The 22,954-nt window shown below is 35.4% G+C and overlaps 1 protein-coding gene across 2 annotated transcripts in view; it reads left to right on the top strand.

The window, feature by feature from the left end:
• The window catches only part of NCAM2 (neural cell adhesion molecule 2), a 343,351-nt gene that overhangs the window by 271,546 nt on the left and 48,851 nt on the right, over positions 1-22,954 (top strand). For both annotated transcript variants that reach the window (XM_081138130.1, XM_081138131.1), the window contains exons 10-12: positions 531-718; positions 3,419-3,515; positions 9,499-9,672. In XM_081138130.1, the coding sequence (XP_080994256.1) occupies positions 531-718; positions 3,419-3,515; positions 9,499-9,672 (459 nt within the window). The remainder of the gene's footprint in view (positions 1-530; positions 719-3,418; positions 3,516-9,498; positions 9,673-22,954) is intronic.

The following is a 22,954-nucleotide window of genomic DNA, read 5'->3' as shown; positions in this document are numbered from 1 at the left end:
TTTTCCACTTTTAAAGATATTAACTTATTAAAGTGATACTTATTAAAGAAGGGTTATTCTTCATTTTAAGCACATGTTTACCTTTGTTCACAGGCAAATGTTCTAAATACAAAGATCACTTTAATGCAATGAGAACTTGCTGAATTCACACAGTTAAATATAAATCTTCCATTTTTCCCTGTCCAAAAGTTTGGTTAGTTAGGTAAAGTTCTTATTTTTGTGATTGACTTAAAAATAATTCTAACTCTAGCATTTCAAATATACAAAATTACAGAAAATAACCCAATTATCATTGCTGGGCTGCTTCCTCACGCCCCCCCACTGGGGATCGAGCCCACAACCCGGGCATGTGCCCTGACCGGGAATTGAACCTCAATCTCCTGGATCCTAGGTCGACGCTCAACCGCTGAGCCACGCTGGCCAGGCATGCTGTGGCTTCTTTTTGTAGTCAAGTAATACTATTGTTTATACTAATTGAATGATTATCTTAAAGAAAAAGTCTATAAATGTTATCTTATATCACTTTACAGATGCTCCAAAGTTCATATCAAACCAAACAATTTATTACTCTTGGGAAGGAAATCCGATCAATATAAGCTGTGATGTGAAATCTAATCCCCCAGCGTCAGTCCATTGGAGAAGAGAGAAGTTAGTCTTGCCAGCTAAAAACACCACTCATTTAAAGACATATAGTACAGGGAGAAAGGTGATATTAGAGGTAAGTCTTCATGTACATATCAGTAAATTGTAAACTATTTTAGCCTTTATTATTTTAGAATATGTTTAAAGATCTTAATATATAAATATAATAATATGTTTATATTATAGAATATATAGAAAACCTATTGTACATATTTCATGTTTATTTCCCTAAAAGGAAGTTTCATGCATTTGGATTATGGCCCATTAATGATTAACATCTCACTATTTACATAGAAATATGAAAGTACAGCAAAAGCTATTATATCTCATGAATTTATTTTTGGAAAATTAAAACAATTATGTCAGGAAACAATAGGGATATGATTTGTCAGCTCTTGAGGCCAAATTTTCACTTTCAGTGTTGATATTAGCCATTGGTTTGCGGTGATGACACTTTCTTCCCTTAGATTAGCATATATAAAATCTATATTGCTCACTGTATTTTTATAAGTTCCTACTAAACCAGACTTACTTGTTCAATACCTCATGTCATTTCATTTTTAAAATTAAGATGGTAGGTAGTTGTTTTGTACTGCCAAGTGCCTGGTATTTAAATTCTATTTGAATGCAATACCTCTTATTTATTAATTGCAGATTATGTGTGTGTATAGATCAATTTCCAAAGTTCATATGTCTGTGACAGTGATGATCAGCCCTTCCAACTGATGATGCTTTCAGAACAATTGGGAATGCTCTTCAATACAACAGCCTTGTTTAAAACTGATGCTACATTTTCCCACTAGTTATTTACATGGCCCCGTTCCCCTTTCCTTCCCGATTTGGGCCTGAGGCACAGTTCCTTTGGCAACCTGGTAGTCCTCGGTTCCTGGGAAGTCACCATATTGATGATTAACTTGGTGGAGACACTAGATCGGCATAAAGCACTAATTTTAGAAAATGTATTTTTTAAAATAACAGCTGATAATCCATACTGCATGAAATTAAAGATATTCTCATTGGTGCCATATACGCTCTTCTATCTGGCAATCAGACTTAGTAAAACATTTGGTTGATGAAGGAGTCTAGCCATCACTTTCCCAAAGGTTTGGATAATTGACTGATGATTAAGCCACTTTGTCTAAGTCAATTTAAATTGGTTTCTTTGTAACTGTATTAGAACTAGCTATTGGCAATTGACACAGAGGTCAAGTTCACAAAGACATTTGGTCAGATTTAACCTAAATGTTAGGGATTTAACCATAGTTAAAAACTGATGCTGTACTTAACTGCATTGGGGTAATGTATTATGTGCTCTGGCTGCCAAAACAAAAGACCACAGACTGGGTGGCCTTTTTTTTCCCAGAAACTTTTATTTTCAGCCCCACACATTTCTGGAGGATAAAAGTCCAAGATCAAGGTGACAGAGTCAGTGGTTTATGGTGGAACCTCTCACCTTGCTTGGCCTACTGTGCCCTCTGGCTGTGTACTCACCTGGCCTTTCACATTCAGTTCATTCTTCCCTGTGGAATTTACAAGTAACTTTCTCATATGCCTGTAGAATAGGGAAACTTTTTTAGTCAAGTTCCTTTTTCACAAGTAAAATTATTTTAGAGTTAAATTAGCCTGGTTTATTAAAAGCTAAATGTAAGAAAAATGAATATTTAATCGCTTAGGAGTCCTTACTTAAGAGCTGTTAAAACTTCTAATCCTTAAACCTCTGCTCTGTTCCTAGATGGACAGCTGACTAGCGAATGAATGACAAAGCGTTTTTGTACTCTTTCGAAATTACCATCTTCAATGGACCTCAAAATTTCACTTTTAGTTAATAGCTTCCCATTACCACAAAATCATTTTCCCCTTTTGGGATAGAGTTGAAATTAACATCAACTCTAGCTGTAAGCATATTCTCTCAATAATAGTTACTGGGATTGAAGATTTTATCTACTACTATCATCAAACCTCTTTTCTGAATTAGTCCTTCAGAATTGCAGTAGGTTCGAATTACGGGGTTGGTCCCAATGTTCAGCAATAGAGTCCCAGGAGGTTAATTTAATTATGGATTCAGTCCTGTAAGGACTGAGGTCGGCTACATTCTTCCTCAAATGAAAGTGAATGATAGGAACTGAACAGAGATGGAGGCAAGATAGTGAGATGGGAACATAATGTGCCCCCCACAGGGACTGCTACGCAAGAGCAGGGTTTCCCTGCAAAACTCCTGCCGGGAGAGTTTTTTCTAAGAATGAACCTCCTTCCTGCATTAAAATTTTATGTTAAATAATATCAAAAGAGGGAGAGATCTGACATATTTTGAGCCTGTCTTGGACTTTAAATCTGCCTGATCTTAGGCTAAAACAGCGTAAACCAAGAGTTCATACTTCTGGTACAGATTTCTTGTTTTCAAGTTCACATTCTGTAGTGATTGCAGAATATATGTTTTTCAAAGTCCACTACTTTCTGAGCTTTATGCATATAAATATCTAATGATTTTTCTATTCAATAGATAAAACAAAAGGATGGCATCAATCCAAATATATTCATAAACTGTATTCACCTGGTTCTGTGGATAGTATAATTCCATGGGTTACATCTTTATAGGATTTATATTACTTAGTATATTGACTTGATATGAGAAGAAAAAGTTATGGCACAGAGTTTTGAACAATTAAATATGTGTGGAGATGGTAGGCATACTAGAGTCTGTTTTCAAACTTCTGTGATACTGTTTTAAAATTGTAAAAAGTTTATATTATTATTACTATTATTATTATTATTTTAGATCGCACCTACATCTGACCATGACTTTGGACGCTATAACTGCACAGCCACTAACCGTATAGGGACAAGATTTCAAGAATATATTCTCGCTCTGGCTGGTAAGTGTAGCACAATGATTTCTGAAATCTCACACAGTGTTTCTGTAAGCAAATAACTTTCACATTGCAATAAGTCATCATTCCTGTTATTGTTCTAAAAAATGAACCAGTGCTTAAAAATTTGGAACTGTTGTTTCTGACGTTCAGTGAGGGCATAGAATGCGTTTACTAATAAAAATTCATTTTAAACCCTGATTTTAATTCCCTCAACTCTATAAGTGGGATATCTATGAAGACGCAGGAAACATAGCTTAAGAAATCATATTCTATTTCAGGTATTGTAAGAATTCAGTCAAAAATTCAAAATAAAAGATGCCTTGAAGAAAGTTAACTGAAATGAATGTATTTTAAAATTCTAAACTCGAAAGTACAAGTAATAAACTTATTTTTAAGGAAAATAGAAAATTTATGGTTATGTAACTTTTTAAAAAAATGTCTTATTCTTATTCTTATTCTTTATATATGAGAGCATTCTGGTTCTTCTCCTAAAACTGAAAGATTTAATAACCTAGAAATCCAGCGGTGGTTTTAGTTATTTATAATGTACATATAACATAAATATACAAACACATACATATATATTTATAGAATTTGCTATTATGTTTTTACAAGACTGATTAGAAATTTGGAAATGTACATGTTTTATACTTGTGTAGCTCAGATGATGCAAAAATGTGATTTATTGTCTTCTAAGATTAGGTAGATAAATATTAGAAAATTACTGAAATGATATGTTTTAATATAATAAATAGCTTTCATGAAAATATTTTAAAATGTTTCCTAAGTAGAGTTCTTATACATAACTACAATTTTATATTAAGTTATGAAAGATATTTTTATTGCTATGAACATACATTCACAAAAGTAATATCATTAATAGTAAAGGCCAAAAGAGATATTAAAGCTCATAGTACTCAAAATGTTATGTAACTGGAAAACCTGTTATTGTCCAATTTAAGTTTTACTACAATGGGAAGACGAGAGAGAAGGGATTGTGTGAATGGTGTTAGGAAGAAAGCCAGGAGGGAAAAAATTAGGACGTGAGTGAGTGGATAGAAGAAAGGAGGGAGGAAGCAAGGAAGGAAGGAAGTAAACTAATATTTATTGCCTACCTTGAAGTCATTAGAAATTTAATCTCAATGGAAACTATGGGAAGAAGGCATTTAGGCATATGAATAACCCTTATACATCCAAATTAAATTCTAGGAAAATGAAATAAGTTAAGTTGCATCAAAATTCATTGTTTTTGATGTAATTTTATGGGAAATAAGATATTTTACATATGTATTTGATAACCATTTTTTATATTAATGTTTTATCAAAATGTGAAATACAATTAAATACAGAGACAACAAAGACAGAGAGAGACAGAGAGATTTTATAAAAATACTTTATCATGATTTTTTGTTGTTCTTAATGCACCTCGTAGGTGATAATCTTATTTTCTAGGTAGGAAATATAGTTTCTTTTTTGATTTACATATATATCTTGGAACAAGTTAAAAATGCAGAACACATAAATGTAAACCAAACTGCAACCATATAATTAACAATTAGGATTCCTTCCTTACAGTTTCTCCTTCCAACAGATCAGGATTTGACAAGACATTCTGCATATTTATTTATATGTGTATTTTTAAGAACTTTTCCTTAAAAGATTTTTATTCCAACTTCTAAACTTCATCTAATGATTTCGATCATAATTTTCTTAACTTTCTTAATTTACTTCATTATCGTTATATTGAACTTTTAACTGTAAACTTTTCATACTAAACCTTAATATGATGATCTTACCTTTGCTTCTTTAATTGACACCTTTTCAGATAAAGTCACCTTTTCCTGGGCAACACATCCAGCCCTGGGGAGAGGGCTTCTGTCTGGAGGGGGTTTCAGTCCCCCCCCCCCAGCCATTCCAAGGTCTACCTGATAAGACTGTTGCGAGGACTAAGTGGGAAAATGCATTCAAAGCACCAGCAAGTGGTGTTTACTCAACAAATGTCAGTTAGCCACTCTGATGGCCAAATTATAGTTCGTATTGGTCACTTTTCTTTGAGGCAGAAGCCAGTCTCTTTAAATATAACACAGAGATCTAGACATCGTAGACCAATGCATAATAAAATTGCAAAATGCTATAATGACCTCACTTATTCTGGACACTATATATCTGTTAAATAATACAAAATTTCATTTCATTTTGTCACTTTTATTTTCCTCCTAGTGTTTTTGTCCTACATTTTTTTTTCACAAAAACTGCTATTGAGGTCTCTTGTGCTATGCTTCACAAATTGATTTTTTTCAAAAATCTCAGTTCAAGACTTTATACTTAGCCCATTTAATCTCATCTTGTCAGTTTGGGCTGATCTTTTTAACCTACTAAGACCTTGTCAAATCCAATGTTTTAGCTCTCTTTCCAAGATTGATTTAATTCACAAATATCATGAAGCAGTCATCTGTATTTTCACCTAAGTCATGGATAAGCCTATAGAAGTAATTTTTGAGAATGCAGACCTGCATGGAGGTTAAGCTGGGTCAATTGAACAGAATTCTGTAGATATGGAATTATAGTCCATCTACTTGTCCTTGTACCCAGATCGCATATTATACAGACACTTGTTCCATAAAATTTGAAAGCAGGTTAAACTTAGTTCATTTGGAAACACTTTCTTCAACTGAATATAAAACCAGGTTTCTTTTACATGATCAGTTTTATTATATAACTTGGGAAAGTCTATATTGTGTTCTTTCTTTCAGAAACTGTAAAGCAAATTTTTGTGTGTCTTCAGAAACTATGGCATCCCCTTACTTTCCTAATTCCTGTGCTCCTCTGAAAAAAGGAAATTAGGATAGCTAGATACTATTTTTAGGGAAACCATGCTTTCATCAATTCCTAATAATCTGTTCATCCACTCACTCTACCTATATTCAGTGAGTTTCTAGGAGGTGCCAGGCACTGATCCAGGTCGTGGAGATCTGAAGATGAATGATATATGGAACCTGCTCTTTGCAGATAAGAGAAGGGTTTCAACAGAAGTGTGAGTCGTAATGCCTGGGGACACAAAATGGAATTCTGATTGCATTTCTCGGTAACAGCTTCCAATAGGCATCAACTATTTTATTCTTTCAATTTTATTTTGTCTTGGTTTCAGGTACAAACAGCTTAGTGGCTAGACAATCATATACTTTACGTAGTGTTCCCCTCAAGACAGGTTTGGACTTTTGAACTGAGTCCGAAAGAATGAGTAGAAACAGGTCTAGTAGGGAGGGAGAGGGGAGATGGGAGGAATTGAGGTGCCAGCACAAATGCGCCATGCCCTGGAAGAAGTAGGTGCTGAAGAAGCCAGGCATTTAATGGGGAACTGGGGGCCATAGTGTGTAGGTTAGTGGTGGTGATTTAGGAGGTTTAGATGAATTATTGAATGCATAATCATTGTGTTTTATTTGACTTGCTTATGAGTCATAGTTGGAAGGCCCAGTTAATAATGGGATATTGAGTCATAGTTGGAAGGCCCAGTTAATAATGGGAAGTTCATGACTTCCGAGAAGAGTCAAGACTTGGGTATGTAGGAGAAATAATTTCCGTTGATACTTCAAGACTAAGTGACTACTTTAATGGACAACAGAAGTAAAAATGATATAATCAAGACAGATTTCTGGAGTAATTTAGTTTAATTGACAGACATAAAAGTATAAGAACAAATAAAATTAAAAACAATTATTCAGAGAGTTAGTATAACCGCATGTGAGCAGAACATTTTAAACATATGTGATCAAATGCTGAGAATAGATCAGTAGAATAATGATTCAGATTTGCGAATTGGAGACAGGGGAAGTGGAATAAGAATGAATTTACAGGGTTTCGGATCTTGCAGATTGGCTATAATATTAGATTAACATCACAATTGACACAGGAAAAATATGTATAAAGTCTTATTGGAAATAAGGTGGCCACTCAGAGCAGAAGTAGAAGGACCCCATCTCAGCACAGTTCCTGAGGCACATGCAGTTAATAATTACACTTTGTATAGTAGGGTCTTGCTAAATCTAGGAAGTTGAATCCTTTATGTGACAATTCCATTAATAATTAATACTTTTATCAGATGTGATTTAAAACTTTTATCAGTTGAGTGGTTATAAAAGCATAGCACAGTCAGAGAAAGGGGAAGACAAGGGACAGACACCAATCTTCTGGCTGCAAGGTCACAAAATACCAGTGTTTATTGTGCTGAATGGAAATTTACTGCATTATTTTCAATCAAGATTTTTTTCTTTTAGTTTTTGTAAAGTTAATTCTAGAGCTAAAAATAACATATTTTATTTATCTATTTATATAATATATAATGTGTATTATGTGCTGTTGAGTCGGCTTTGACTCCTGGCGAGCCTGCCAATGAGCGATGCCCACAGTATCCTGTCCTCCCCAGCCCTGCTCAGCTCCTGTAGCTCACGCCTATGGCTTGTTTTAGGGAGTCAATCCATTTTATCTTTGGTCTTCCTGCCGCCTTTTACTTTTTCCTGAATTATTGTCTTTTCCCAAGAACCCTGCCTTCTCATACCATGCCCAAAGAAGGACAGACAACTTCAAGGTTGTCATATTTTGCCACCAGTGAGGCTTCAGGCTTAGTTTGCTCTCGGATCCACTTGCTTGTCTTTTGGGCGGTCCAGGGTACCTGTAGAGCCATCCTTAGCACCATATTTCAGATGAGTCAATCTTTTCCCTCTCCTTCACAGCCCAATTATTGCATCCGTATATAGTAATTGGGAGTACGAGAGTGTGAATGATCCTAATCTTGGTCCCTAATCACACTTCTTTGCTCTGGTGAACTGTCCTAATTCTTCCTTTCTGCCCTTCTAAGTCTTCTCTTTATTTCTTAATTACATGTAAATTAGCAAACTTTATGATTATTTTGAATGTGATATTGAAAAGAAAGAGAGGTAGCCAGAAAGAGATACCTTTAATATTTAATGTGTCTCTAATTCTTTGTGTTTCTTGAGTAGAGGTTTATTAATTTCTTTATTGAGACTTTTTTATCTCTTATTGTCTCCTTTTGCTTGCTTGACCTTTCAGATAACATTTTATAAGGTTTTATATGCTAGAAAAGAAAGCAAGGTGCCACTCAGGATACCTTATTGAGCTTGAAATGTTGTGAGCAATGGACTGATAACAAAAACACACACAAGAATGACTTTATAGTTATTTTTTAAATACAGGAATTAAAACTTAAATATCTCAACTAAAGGTTTATTTTAATTAATACCTAAATTAAAGCAGATAGTTCATAGGCTTATTTAGTTCATAATGACATTTTTCTCTAAACTTAACAATTGCCCCGGAATCATTAATATAATTTTAATGATAAAGAAAGCAAAACTCACATTTTCACAAGAAGTAATTATTTATACTATTAGTTCAAAAATTGTATTTATGATTATATTTTCTTTATACCTGCATTCCCTCTCCATTCTCTCTCACAGCTTGTTTTCTTTGAATGCAAATAAAATGCTTATATTGTAGAGAAAAGGAAGTAGTAAAATTATTTCCTTAATAAATGAAATTTGATATTGAAAGTTTTACAGTTTGCTTGCTCTGATAGTAAATATTGATTAGCATATACTTTCTTGCAATTTAAACAGATCAGTCAGCAGTTTATGCAAGCTTTGTAATTCAAATTAAGTATATAGACATCAACATTCCTTTATTTCTAATACTCAGAATATAACTCTTTCTTTTTTTCAGAAAATTGTATCACATGTCTTGTATTCACATTTTATTCATTTATTAATTCACTTTTTATTCATTTATTAATTCACTTGAAACTTTTTTATAAATATATATTTTTTTCTTTAACAGATTATTGAATTCATTGGGGTGACACTGCTCAACCAAATTTTACAGGTTTCAGATGCACAGGTCCACAGTGCATCGTCTGTACAATGGCCATCTACATTACTTAGGCTATATTTTCTTTGTGATTGCTCCTTTTCAGATGTGCCATCCAGTCCCTACGGGGTGAAGATTATAGAGCTGTCACAGACCACAGCCAAGATTGCTTTCAACAAGCCGGATTCCCATGGAGGTGTGCCTATCCATCACTACCAAGTGGATGTCAAGGAAGTGGCATCAGAAACCTGGAAAATAGTACGCTCCCATGGAGTTCAAAGTGAGTCAGTGATTTCAAAGTGTGTAGATTAATTCAAGCTCATCTTAAATATACCTGTGTCAATAGCTTTTTACTTTCCTTCAACATGTACTTTTTTTCTTTTAATATGGTAGGGTTGAGAAGAATTTCCACCACCCATTTTCCATTCTCTTTTGGGGAATAACTTTAAAAAAGAGTGGAAAAGTTTGCATCTTTAGTAAAGATGGATGAGTATAGAAAAATCACCAAAGTTCAATTTGAGGTGTTGGGGGACTTAGCATTTAAAATATTGGGGGTGGAAAAACAATTGCTGACCTGTAAGATATGATGACTGAATATTCTGAAATTAGTTCTGTTCTCATTTATTAATAATATTTCTTCTATTAGTAGGTGTGAAAGTCATAGTATCAAACATCTTATGTATGTAGTCATAAAGTCATCTATAAAAATGCATCTTCTTACTAAAATTTATTTCAAAATTCCTAGCCAGTTTGGCTCAGTGGTTAGAGCGTCAGCCTGTGGACTGAAGGGTCCCGGGTTCAGTTCTGGCCAAGGGCACGCACCTGGTTGCAGGCTCATCCCCTGCCCTGGTCGGGGTGCGTGCAGGAGGCAACCAATCGATGTGCCTCTCTCACATCAATGCGTCTCTCTCTCTCTTTCCCCTCTACTCTCTCTGAAAAACTATGGAAAAAATATCCTTGGTGAGGATGAAAAGAAAGCTACATTTTGGAAACTCAAATTTGACTACAAATCATGGCATTTTTGAGTAATAAAATTAGTTAACTCAAAAACTCAAAGAACTTAAAACAATTTATAACTCTATTTTTTACTTATGTAGAATTTCATCACTTGAAAATGTGATTTTTTTCCTACTATAAGAAGAAACTAAAGTAGAAAATAATAATAAATTATTACCAGATTTGGACTTTGTTGTTTGGGTCATAGAACTACATTGAGTGGCCCAAAAGGAGAGCATAATATAGTAAGAAAATTATTGCTGCATAGTGTTTCTCTCTCCTGGCCCTGCCTTACTCTTTGTATGTGTGGTATATGGGTTCTGTTCTGTACATGGCATGAGCTTCCTGTGAAGGATTATTCTAGTAGTAAATGGAGGCAGAACAGATAGAAATCATTCTAGTCTCACCTGTGTTGGCACCTGCTTGTTTAGCTTTTACTAAGAGTAAACAGAGATTTTAGATAGAAACATCAGAAATATTATCAATCAATCATTATTTGTCCCATGCTTCAAATCATGCCCCCAGACAGGTCAATACATAATTTCCTTAATGATGAGAGATTTTGGATAGTAAGTGTTTTTTGTGCACATGCTATTTAGTTCAAGAGAGAAGGTTTATAAAGTTAGTACCCAAAAAAGAATAAATGACTAAGTTCAAGGACTCTAGTAAAATAAACCATTAACCTAGATGGGGAATAATATTTATTTTTTTAAGAGAAGGAAAATAAGAGAGCATGGGAGGTGAAAGACAGAAAGAAAAAATGAAATATTTCTGATACTGCGGAACACTCAAAGCTGTTGCTTGAGCACAACTATGGGGAAAAGTAATGTGAAATCTGAACATTATAGAAATTACTCTTGGCTTAAAAGTATCGTCACACCTAACCCCTCCACCATGGGGCAGAAGGTTAATAGGCTCAGGAAAGACTTTTTATAAAGTTCAACACTGCGGAGAATTTACAGTAGGCTTGGGCTGGCCAACTTGATCGAGTTCAAAAACCTGACTTTGTACCCCATGTATCTGTCTCTCAGAAGCATATTTCCATGCCTATAAGACGGATAAATAACGAAGGAAATTTATTAATTTACAATGAGAGATTACTGTTCCAGAAATCAGACATTCACAGTGTATATGACAGGTATATTCTTTACCTGTGGGTATATTATGTAGGAAAGAAAACATGGATAAGAAACTTCCTGGTGAGTCTTGAATATCAATAAAGTAAATTACATGAACGAGATATTTAATGCACTCAGATCAGGACCGTTTAAATCTTGTCAATGAGACCAAAATACTCAAAGTCCTGTGACTGGAACTTCCTTACTTTTACATGAGGAAAGCATTTCAATTGATATATTTTTTTTCCTGTTTCCATGGTTTACTCTTCTTTCATACATATGTCACTGTGTGCCTTAAATCGGGTTATAGTCATATAACCAAACTATTGCATGCTCTCAACTCCGTGTTGTACAAACAGGATTATTAAAAGGCAACCCATTATTTTTGAATCCCTCTTTTGGTTTTATAACATCTTTGGCAGGCACTATAGGTTTATAGCCGTCTTCAAACAGAAATGCATTCAGTTGTGCTCTGCACGGTTTAAAACGTATAAAACCCAGTGCAGCCCCGTCTTTTCTTTGCCATAGGGAGCTGGACCTTCCCCGGGGAGCTGGACCTTCCCCGGGGAGCTGAGAGTCGGGGGTGGCATGAACTGCATCTCTTGGTGCTGTGTCGTTCTCTTTGGGCGGCCCCTGCCACCTGTGCTTTCTGTGGGACAGACATCTAAGTCCCTGTCCCCTGGAGATGCGGGTGGAGTGCAAGCCAGACAAGTGTGGGTTGCCAGCAGTCAGTCTCCCTCCCCCCTTGTGTGTGTGTGTGTGTGTGTGTGTGTGTGTGTGTGTGTGTGTTGGTGCGTGTTTCACATCTTTACTTCCTGCCAAGAACTTTAAGGTCCTAGCTCCTTGCTGGGGTCCCAGCTTCAGATCTCCCTCTGAATCCATTTCTCCATTGCCTCCGGAGAGCACCCTCGAACCCCATCTTCTGTATCAGGATTGTGGGCAAAAGCTCTGGGTCGTTTGAGCAGCGGGGCTGTTTTCCACAGGACCCCAGTAACTGATGGAAAACAATCACATGGCTGTCCTTAACTTCAGGTGTCCCAGCCACTTCACCTTTGGGTGTTTCAGAGCTTGTCGTCCTTTTCTGTGAAACGATGTGCGCATTTAACAAGACTTTTTCCAAGCGGCGTGTGTAGTTTGTACATGTGCTTAGGAGACTTGGTTGTGTCTATGTAGATGACCCTGTTGCTGGAAATCTGAAGACATGTTTCAAAGCACACGGACATTTTTGAGTAGTGAAGAGATGCTTCTTTTTTGCTGTTATGTCATAGTTTGTGCTAATCATTCATCCTAAAGTTTAAGAGATTTTTGTAAACATAATTATACTCATTGACATTAAGACATTTGTTAGAAGATAGGTTTAGGCTTAATCTATGAAAAGACAGGTGCATGTGGTCATAAACATTTCAGCAACTACTCTCTTTTTACCCTCAGGTGGCTTTATTTACTTATTCTAATTTACATGAGTTTAGTTAATGTTCAGTTACTTTTCCTTATTTAATTCTCTGATTTATTGCATACTGTTCATGTACCTACTTCTAATTGCTGATATCACCACCTAGAAATAAACATCAGCTCTTGCTTGATTGTAGTGTCATTTAGCAAGAAAATTTTAGCACAAAAAATTTCCTGTAAGTAGATTCTGATTCTAAATGACATATTAATTAATGTCCTATGAATTTCACCTGCTCCTTCTGCACCTGGTCCTAGGTTTAGGGTACAACTGAGACATGGACAAATTATTATAATCTTCTTTAAGTTTTAGCTGAAGCCTTCCTGATTATCCCAACAACTGAAAGGACACAAACTAATTTTCAAAATCTGGAGAATTGTGAACAAATAAGATATTAACGATGTAAACTATTCAAATATAGAGTGTGAGTCATTCTGCTGTATAATTTTGAGTAAAAAACATGTATTGCAGGTGTAGCAGGACTTTTTGATTGGGAGGATTACATGACACATTCGTCACCATATCATTTAACATTTTGTAAGCTTGTTCTAGACACCTCATTGGGCACAAATGAAGAGGAAATAATCTTGCAAAACATCTACTCATTTTTCAGCCTTCAAAATAAAAATGAAAAATTAATATTTTTAAATATCAAGTTCTTCTTAACCGAGCATAAGAACAATTCTCCCAAACAGCATAATCTATTTCTTTTGATCTGAGAAAGATTTAGCCAGTTAGAATCACACAGAGAAAGAAGTCTTTTCAATCTCAACAGAATTATTATATGTTATGCTTTATTTGGATCTGAGGGCATAGTGGAACTACTCTTTGTCTCTGAAAACAAAGGAGATAATTTTTATTTGAAAATAATAGCATTTTCTAAGTGGAACTTTCATTTGAATCTTTTACTTTTAAAATTCTGACGATTTTCACTTATTGAAGACTCTAGTAGCTGACTACAATTGAAAATAGCTATTCAGTTGAATGTTTTTTAGTCATTTCATTGCATAGCGCCACTAAACTTTCAATGTGGCTGTGCTGGATAAAGCAGTACATATGATTTAATCTATAGATGGTAATTTTAACATCATGGTATTTAGTTTATAAACACTGTAATTAAGATTATGTGCATGCTTAATTATTACATATAACCCCAAACTTTTAATCTACATTTCCATTTTAATAAAAACTTGATTTTCATTAAATCTTAAGGTAAAACCAGTTTCTATGGTAGAGAAAGCAATTTTCAGTTTTGTGAAGAAATAGCATTCAATAAACATTTTTTCCAAGATTGTTTGAAGTACAGGAGTTGGATTTATAAAATATGCGCCTGTGCCTGATAGGTCAGCAAACTAACTGTAAATAGAAGCCCAAATTGGAAGAGAGTGAAGATTAATAGATAAATACTGAGAAGCATTTTGGTGTAACTACGGAGGTGCTTCTTCCCAGAGCCTTCCTTCATCCTCAAAACTGTGCCCTAAACTCAGTGGCGTCCACAGTCCTCTTGGCATTGAGACTCTTCCTCACCTGAATACTCCCAAACCGAAGCTTGCTGTCCTTCAGCCCATGCCAGAGTGGAAGGGCCATGCATGCGTGCGGTTTCCCACCCACCCGCTGTTAGGGAGCCTGGGCTGCTGTGTTCTGGATTTCATGATGCTCCCCCATCCCTTCCAGGACGGCCCCCCAAATCCTTTAGTGCAGCAGGCTTCCATTCGGCCTACAAAGGCTCCTTTTACATTATTTGCATTGAAGACTCCTTTAACTTTTAAAACTGGACATTAATGCCCTTTAGTAGGAAGATAATTTCGGTAATTTGTTTTGTAATTTTCCTCTTTGTTTCGTATTAGAAGTTCTTAATCAAATGTTGGCTTTTTTCAATTGATTTTCCAGTTTACATGTTTTCTCTCTCTCATTGTCTCTACTTTTATTTTTTATTCTAATCTAATTTTCTTTTAGCATTTATATTATATTTTAAGTGTATCTATTATTTTTTAAGTTTCTAAATCTTTCAATCTCTGTCATTCTTGTTTTTAATTTATTTTAATTTATTTTTTATTTTTATTTTTTAAATTGGGTTATTAGTCTTTTTATTGTTGAAGGGTTTTTTTGTTTTTTGTTGGTTTTTTTTTTGGTTCAAAATGTTACAGATGTTCCTTTTTCTCCCCGATGACCCCTTCCAGCCCCTCCAGCCCCCTCCCCAGACCCTCTCCCCAGGGTTGTCCCTGTGCTCGGATTGTGCATAGATGCATGCAAGTTCTTTGGTTACCCCCCCCCTTATTGCATGCATGCGGTGGTCTCTGATCTCAGGCGTCGTGGTAATGATTGCTGCTGTCAAAGTTGTTCTGCTCCCTGATTTTTCCCTGAACTTGTTGCTGCTGTAGTTTTAGCCCTGATTGTTCGCTTGGAAACACCTCAAGCACAGTATTCGGTGACCCCCTCCGGACTTGGAAAGGCTGGGCCTTCCAAGATCACATGGGTCTCACGTCCCCAGAGCAAAGGTGTAAGAGGTGCCAGCTGCTCAGTTATTACCCGCACGCCTGCTGCCAGGGCTGTGCGGAAAAGCGGCCTGTGGCAGAGGGTGTGGGACAGTCCCCACCTCTTTCCCCAGGACACCGACTCCTCACTTCCTTGTGTTACAGTCTCAGAGTCTAAAGCTTCCTCAGTCAAGCTTTTCTAGATAATAGACCTGCATCTTGTGCAGGGATGAGAGAAAAGGATATGTCTTCCCTTAAATGTGAGAAGACACGAGAGTTCAGTTATTCAGATGGTTAACGACCATCCAGTGTTCTGTTCCCATCTTCTTAATGTTAAAATTCATGAGACTTTCCTGAGTTCTGCCCGTCTAATCAGTTTCTCTCTCCTTGGCATCTCATCTTTGACTACAGACATTTATTACTTGCGATGTAATATTTTTATATTTTGGCTTTTTAAATTTTTAAAGCACAGTCCATATTAAATTAAATTAATTTGTTAATATATTGATAATTATAATATTGACAATCATAGTTTTAGAAAAATGAGCATATCAATGTTTCTTTCTGAGTAAAGATTAGTATTTATAGTTACTTATATTCCCTGGTTTGTTGTATGATTTGTGGGGAGAAAATATCTCACATCTATCTCAGAAAAATCTCTAATTTAATGTGCACACTCAGTGGAAATTTTAAATATAAATTTATGCTTCAAAACATGGCAGTTCTATCAATGAGAGCCAGAATAAGGAAGATCATTGCATATAGACACAGTATAAGGTTGCAGGTACTATCTGATATACAACTACAAGAAGAGATATTCAATAGACTAAGATATGAGTGGTGCCAGCTGAAGTTTTTCAATATGGCATCTCTGCCTATTGGTAGATATTTTTACATTGCATAAGCGAATCTATTAGAATCCACAAAATAATTTCATATACCCAGATTGTATTAGGGAAACATACTATTTGATACCTCAAAATTTTATTACTCAGAAATCCACTAATTATGCAATAGATTTTACTTTATTCAACAGTTCCTGGATTCTTCATTGGTAATTGAAGAATACATTGTGTATGTACAGTGTTATGTCTATAAACACAGTATGTAATAAAATCATAGGACAGATACCTTTCTGTTAAATTCTCAATCAGTTTTGGTAATGAAAACACACAGGATTGAGCTTCTTTTAATCTGAATTATAAAACTAAAAAGTAAATGTCAGTGGAAACATTTTATTAAAGTTATTGCCTATAAATATTTCTTCCATGGTTATTGTTGAGTATGAAACATTTTTGCTTTTGTTAGTAAATTTAAAATACAGACTAAAAACAGTAAGAGTAAGAATTATAATTTAACCAAAGTTAGAATAAGCCCACACAAATATTTGTTCCAAGACATTTTGCCATATACTAATGTTACCTAAGTTGTGACTATTCTAATTTGTGGGGAATTTTCTGTTCGTATTATGGTGCCATTAAAAATAATGAAAGAAATGATTGATATGTTTTTGCTACTTAAAAACTCTCTTTTATTGTTTATTTTTTGGGATGATTTTTTAAATTAAATTTATTGGGGTAACATTGATTAATAACATTATATAAGTTATAAAGTATATATTTTATTTTTTTGGAAATGTACCTCAGAAAATGTCCCTGGAGACATATGACACAATCATACTTTTGGGTCTTTCTGTCCCCCTTGACCCCCAACCGCAGACACAATTCTTCATTTTAACTATAAAAAAGGAATTCCTGCCCTCACTGGTGTTGCTCAGTGGTTACAGTGTAAGCCCAAGCACCAAAGGGTCACAGGTTCAATTCCTGGTCAAGAGCACAGTACCTGGATTGCAGGTTTGATCCCCACCCCGGTTGGGGAATGTGCAGGAAGCAAGCAATCTCTCTCTCTCTCTCTCTCTCTCTCTCCCCCCCTCCCCCATTACTCCCTCCCTCCCTTCTTCCCTTCCACTCTGTAAAAATCTATAGAAAAAATATCCTCATGTGACTATTAACACACACACACACACACACACACACAAAGGCATTCTTTAATTCTTTATTTCCTATTATCTTTGTGTTTGTTTTTTTCTGTGTTCTTAAAAATACACATTACTATATATTTTCTTTTTTTCATGATATATTAGCAGAAAATTTTAAATAAACAATGAGGAAAAGATTCATGTGGTTCAATGATATAAACCAATGGTAGTGATTACATGTTTGAAGGGCTGACATATATCAGTTCTCAACAAACTTCTTTAGCTAATTATGATGCAATAGTTCTGCAAGGAGTTTTTGTTTGTTTGTTTGAGTTTTAAGTAATCAAGGAGACATATCCCTTTCCACTGTAGTATTAATGGTTGTTTTTTGGATGAGTCTGTAGTTTTCCTGCAGTTTTCTAATAGCTAAAAGTTTTGTAACATCATTTCACATTAAACTTTAAGGTAATTTTATTCTAGTGTTTCTTTTTCTTTAAATCCATGCTATTTACAGTTGCTTGGGTGAAACTGGATTTCCCTCTATCATATTATTATATTTTAATTTTAGAAACAATGAAGTTAGCTCTAAACTACTATAGATTTTAAAATCTTAAGTTCCAATGCCATTTAAAAATTATCTACAAGGAAATTTTTCTATAATTATACTGTTTCAAGAATAAATGTGCCTGAAGAAAAATTGCTATCATTTCTAAATCACTATATTTCACATGGTAAAAGAGAAATTGATGTAAAAATCATTAGGCAATGTTAAACACAAGTGCAATAAACTCTTATGAATATCAAAGAAAGGGCTAAAAAGTAATCTGCACTAATTCCATATTTTCTGTGAAAGGAAATTTGTCCTAGTTTGCATGACGTGGAAAGAGCTCTGTTTGCTAAAATTCAAAACAAGAATATGTTGGACAGTTTTCATTGTGCCCATAAAAAGAAACAGAGCTAAATTAGAAATTTATATGTAATTTAAATCTTAATGAATTTAAACTGTGTAGATCGAAGTATACAGGAAACTAAGCTAAGAGAAAATTGACTGAAATAAATCCTAAGTAAAATCACTTGTCTGCTGGAAGCTTCCCCATATTATCTCAAGATGAAGATACAAATTCATGCATAATTCTGCACTCAGCCTGGCCTCTGCTATAATGATAAAAAAAAGCTTCTATATAAATATATTTTTTTAATTTTTCAATAAAATTAATGAGATTTTCTGTACATCTGTAATTTTTGAAGCAGAGAAATAAATAGTATCAGGAAATGAAATTAATTTCTATAGGAAAGATGTTTTATGAGTAGTGAGAAAAGAAACATGAATATTTCATGAGTGTTTTATAGGAACTTAATTCATACGAGGATGAGAATATTCACAGTTCCCAGAAACTTAAAAAAATATAGACCATCTCACATCTGGATACTTTCATTTTCAGTGTAAATATGATCTTTGCTAGAATATAAATTGTAAGTTCTTCTTGATTTTAATGAAGAAGCCCTGTGGGCTGACCATCATGGCTATTTTGATAGTGAGTTTAACTGATAGGGAATTTGGGGAGACCTATTTAAATATTATACCCCTAAATTTTTTTAATTCATGCTCACCAACCTTTCACTATATTAAACAATATTTCATTTTTGATGATCAAATCTCATTATTGTCAACATTACTTAATTTTGTGAAGGTATACAAATCCTCTCAGAGTTTAAAGAGGAGTGTAGAGCTCTGTCTTTGTACACTGCCTGGCTCAGGACTCTCATTGGGAATGTCCCAGTGAGCGCCGTGGCCTGGCACTGTCACAGATGCTTTCAGAGACTGGCAGCACTCTGGCTCTCATCTCTTTTACATCAGTTGTGGATCATGGAGATGATGTTGTTGTTGTTTTCTTACTGTAGTTGTCTCACGTGATCCTTCTTTTTCTGCCTTTCAAGGTCTGATTAACATGTTCAACTAATAATACACTGTTTTCATTTTGTAACTGCCCTTTTTTAAAAAATCACTATTGCACACAGCAGTGATATCTAAAATAGGATTCTCATATTTTGAAAGATCAGCCATTAGGGTACATAAAAGCAAACTGGAAAATATTTCCATTTCTCTAATCAAATGATGTAAATTATGATTCAGATAATCACATTTAATCATTGGCAATAGTATACTGTATTTAGTATATACTAAATACACACAAGGCGGGGCAAAAATAGGTTTACAATTTTGAGTACATGAAATACAGTTTATTCTTGTTTATTATTTATTAACTATTGTATTTCCATAAGAGCAACTGTAAATCTACTTTTGGCCCACCCTGTATGTATGTGTATTATGTGTTTGTGTATATATGTGTGCCCCCAGTGTCTTAATACCCTAGCTGTGCTTCCCTCCCCATCTCATAACATTCCCCTAAACAAACACTTGGCAGATGAGAGCAGGCTCACTCCCTGTGCCAACCATGCATTCTACTTTCATATGGTCGTGTCTGAGTATTTGTAACTCCCTCCATTCTTTTTTATCCACTCTTTAAGGCTCAATATGAATTCAAGCTTCTTCATGTAGATTCATTTTATTATTTTTTAGTAGAAATATTTTTACACTCCTTTGTAACTCCACGTGATCATTTTAGTAAAAATCTTTTTTACAGTAGTAGTTTTTGCCAGCCTCTCACCTCGTGATATAAGTCCTAAGACATGAATCACATCTCTCCATCCTGACTGCACATCTGAGAGCCTGTGTTCCATGGTGTGTGACCCTTTGAGTCTTCTCCATCACCTGAGATAAATGAATGGGTCCTAGTGTTTGTTTATACTCAAATAAAATTATATAGGTATGAAGTATTTCAAACATCTGTCGACTATCACTGCTTTCTAGCTAAATTAAATAAAATAAGTTGGTTGTTTTCTTCTTTCTTTGGAGTTTCCAGAAAGAGATTCCACAAGCTTTTCTGGGAACAAATGTTATATAATTAGTTCTATAAAACCTGATTCTATTGTGAATGAATAAACTTTCATTCCAGCTTCTACGATTTTTAAAAAATTCTATTGTAGTATATTTTAGAATTTACAGTGTAGACATGAGTAGAAACGGAGATAGCAGTTTGTCTTCCCTACAAAGCAGTCTTAATCACCCCTCTCTCTTTTCCCAACTCTTTAGACCACAGGCAGCATTCGCCACTATGTGGCTCACCGCACCAGTGCTTGAAAATAATCTCATCGATAAAGAAGGGAGGGAGGAGATCTCCTTAGGTGATAGGACAAGCCCTGTGCAGTTGTGATGACAGGGACATGTCAATGGACCTTTCTCACTCACATCACCCAAAAATAAGTGTGCTTTGGAAAGCTTCTTCAATTGGCAATATTTTGTCATAGTCCTTCAACCCCCTGCCTGGGTATTGTTCTGACGCAGGAACATACAGCAAGAGCTTTGGATTTGGGGCTCCTGTCATGTGACCTTTCCGGGGTAGCACTGTTTTCTCCTCACGATCTAGCGGTGGGGCCACTTGTCCTACATCCTGTCTTTAACTCCCTGCTGTGACCAAGGATTCTCACTTGATCCTACAAGTATTTGCCCTGTATTTTCTTTTTCTTTTTTTTTTTAACCCTCATCTGAGGGCATTTTCATTGTTTTTTGAGAGAGACAAACAGACAGACAGACAGACATCGATGTGAGAGAGAAATGTAGATTGGTTGCCTCCTGTACACCCTCCAGCCAGGATTAAACCTGCAGCCTAGGTATGTGCCCTAACTGGGAATCAAACCATCAGCCTTTCACTGTATAGGAAGATGCTCCAACCAACTGAGCCACGCCAGCCAGGTCTCTTTATTTCTTGATGCTCAAATTATAAATAATTTTAGTGAATGTGCCTCTTCTCTTCCTTACTATTATGATGTAGTTTAGAAGTGACTTCATCTCTTATAACTGTGTGAATTGGAGCAGGTTATTTATCCCTCTGATACCTATATTTATATATTCTATGTCTACATCTACTATATATAGCACATATATTTAAAAAACAGGTCATAATATTAAGTATGAAGGAGAGCAAGAAGATGGACTGTGACTAGAGGCGGGATGTGGGATTGGAGGGGTTGGGCAATTTTAGAAAGAGTGGTAAGGTCAAGATTCTGTGATGAGGTGACATTTGAGAAGAGCCCTGAATGAGTGAGGGACTGATTACACAATGATCTAGGGAAGCTGGGCCAGGGCAGAGGTCAGTAAGGAGCCATCCTGATTGGAATGGCATTATCAGAGGGTAAAATTAAATGAAGCCAAGATAGAGAAATAGGCAAGTACCAAATCCAATGGGACCTTGTAGACCCTGGAGTGGATTTTGCAATTTATTTTTAAAGTCATAGGAAGTCATTGAAAGTCTCATAAGGAATTTTTTTTAAACGTTATTGTTGAAAGTATTACAGATGTCTCCTTTTTCCCCCATTGATCCCCTCCACCCCTCATCCACTCCACCCTCAGGCCTTCCTCATACCAATGTCTGTGTCCATGGGTTATGCTTATATACATATAAGTTCTTTGATTAATCTCTCCCCACCCACTGCCCATCCCCACCTTCCCTCTGAGATCCTTCAGTCCATTCCATGTTTCTATGTCTCTGGATCTATCGGTTTATTTTGTTTATTACATTCCACATATGAGTGAGATCATGTGGTACTCATCTTTTTTTGACTGGCTTTTTTCACTTAGCATAATACTCTCCTCATAAGGAATTTTTTTGAAGCAGTATAGATGAGATTATTTTCAAGCACTGGCATTACTAAAAGGAGCCCTGTGACTAGGGAAGAACCTTTCTCAAAAATGTCTTGAGGTTCCTTGCTTGCCATGTTTTAGGCAAGCAACCTTCATTCCTTACCCAGAAAGAATGCCATGAACTAGATACCAGGCGATTTTTGCAATGAGCTTTTATTAGCTTTGAAAGTCTATCTTAAGTTCTTAAGGATTTCTAATGACATTCAGAGTCCAGGCATGTTTCTCTTAGACATGACATTCCAGGCGAAGTCTTATTTAATAAAACTGCAGTTTCCAATTGTGGTTTTATTGGATTAAGGCAAATAAATGTATTGTGATGACTTATTCGTTAAGACTTGCAAAATTCTGGAGAGATCAAGTAGGGCACATTCCTGGGTTCTAGGCTTCATCCCCAGTAGGAGGCAGCTGATCAATGATTCTCTCATCATTGATGTTTCTCTCTCTCCCCTCCTCTTCCTTCATTTTTCAAAACCAGTTAAAACATATTTTTTTAAAAAGAGGGCTTTTGGATTTTTGGCTTGTTTTTGTTTAGAAAACAAAAGCTAGTCAGTCCTTGGTGAGAAACTTAAGGGACTTCTGCTCTATCTGAGGAGATTAACAGCAAGTGTAATTTTGGATGATTAGTTCTGCTCTAGCTAAGCTTTGTGATTTCTCATAGCTATGTAACATGTTTCACAGATCTTGACAACTTGAACAGTTCCATTCTGTGTTGGTGAGACAGCAATTCTACAGCCAGGGAGTCCTTATCTGCTTACACTGAATGGCGGGGAAACCCCATGGAGAG

This window comes from Miniopterus schreibersii (assembly GCF_964146895.1).
Source record: "Miniopterus schreibersii genome assembly, chromosome: 5".
Taxonomy (NCBI): domain Eukaryota; kingdom Metazoa; phylum Chordata; class Mammalia; order Chiroptera; family Miniopteridae; genus Miniopterus; species Miniopterus schreibersii.
This window is presented reverse-complemented; position numbering and strand designations above follow the sequence as displayed.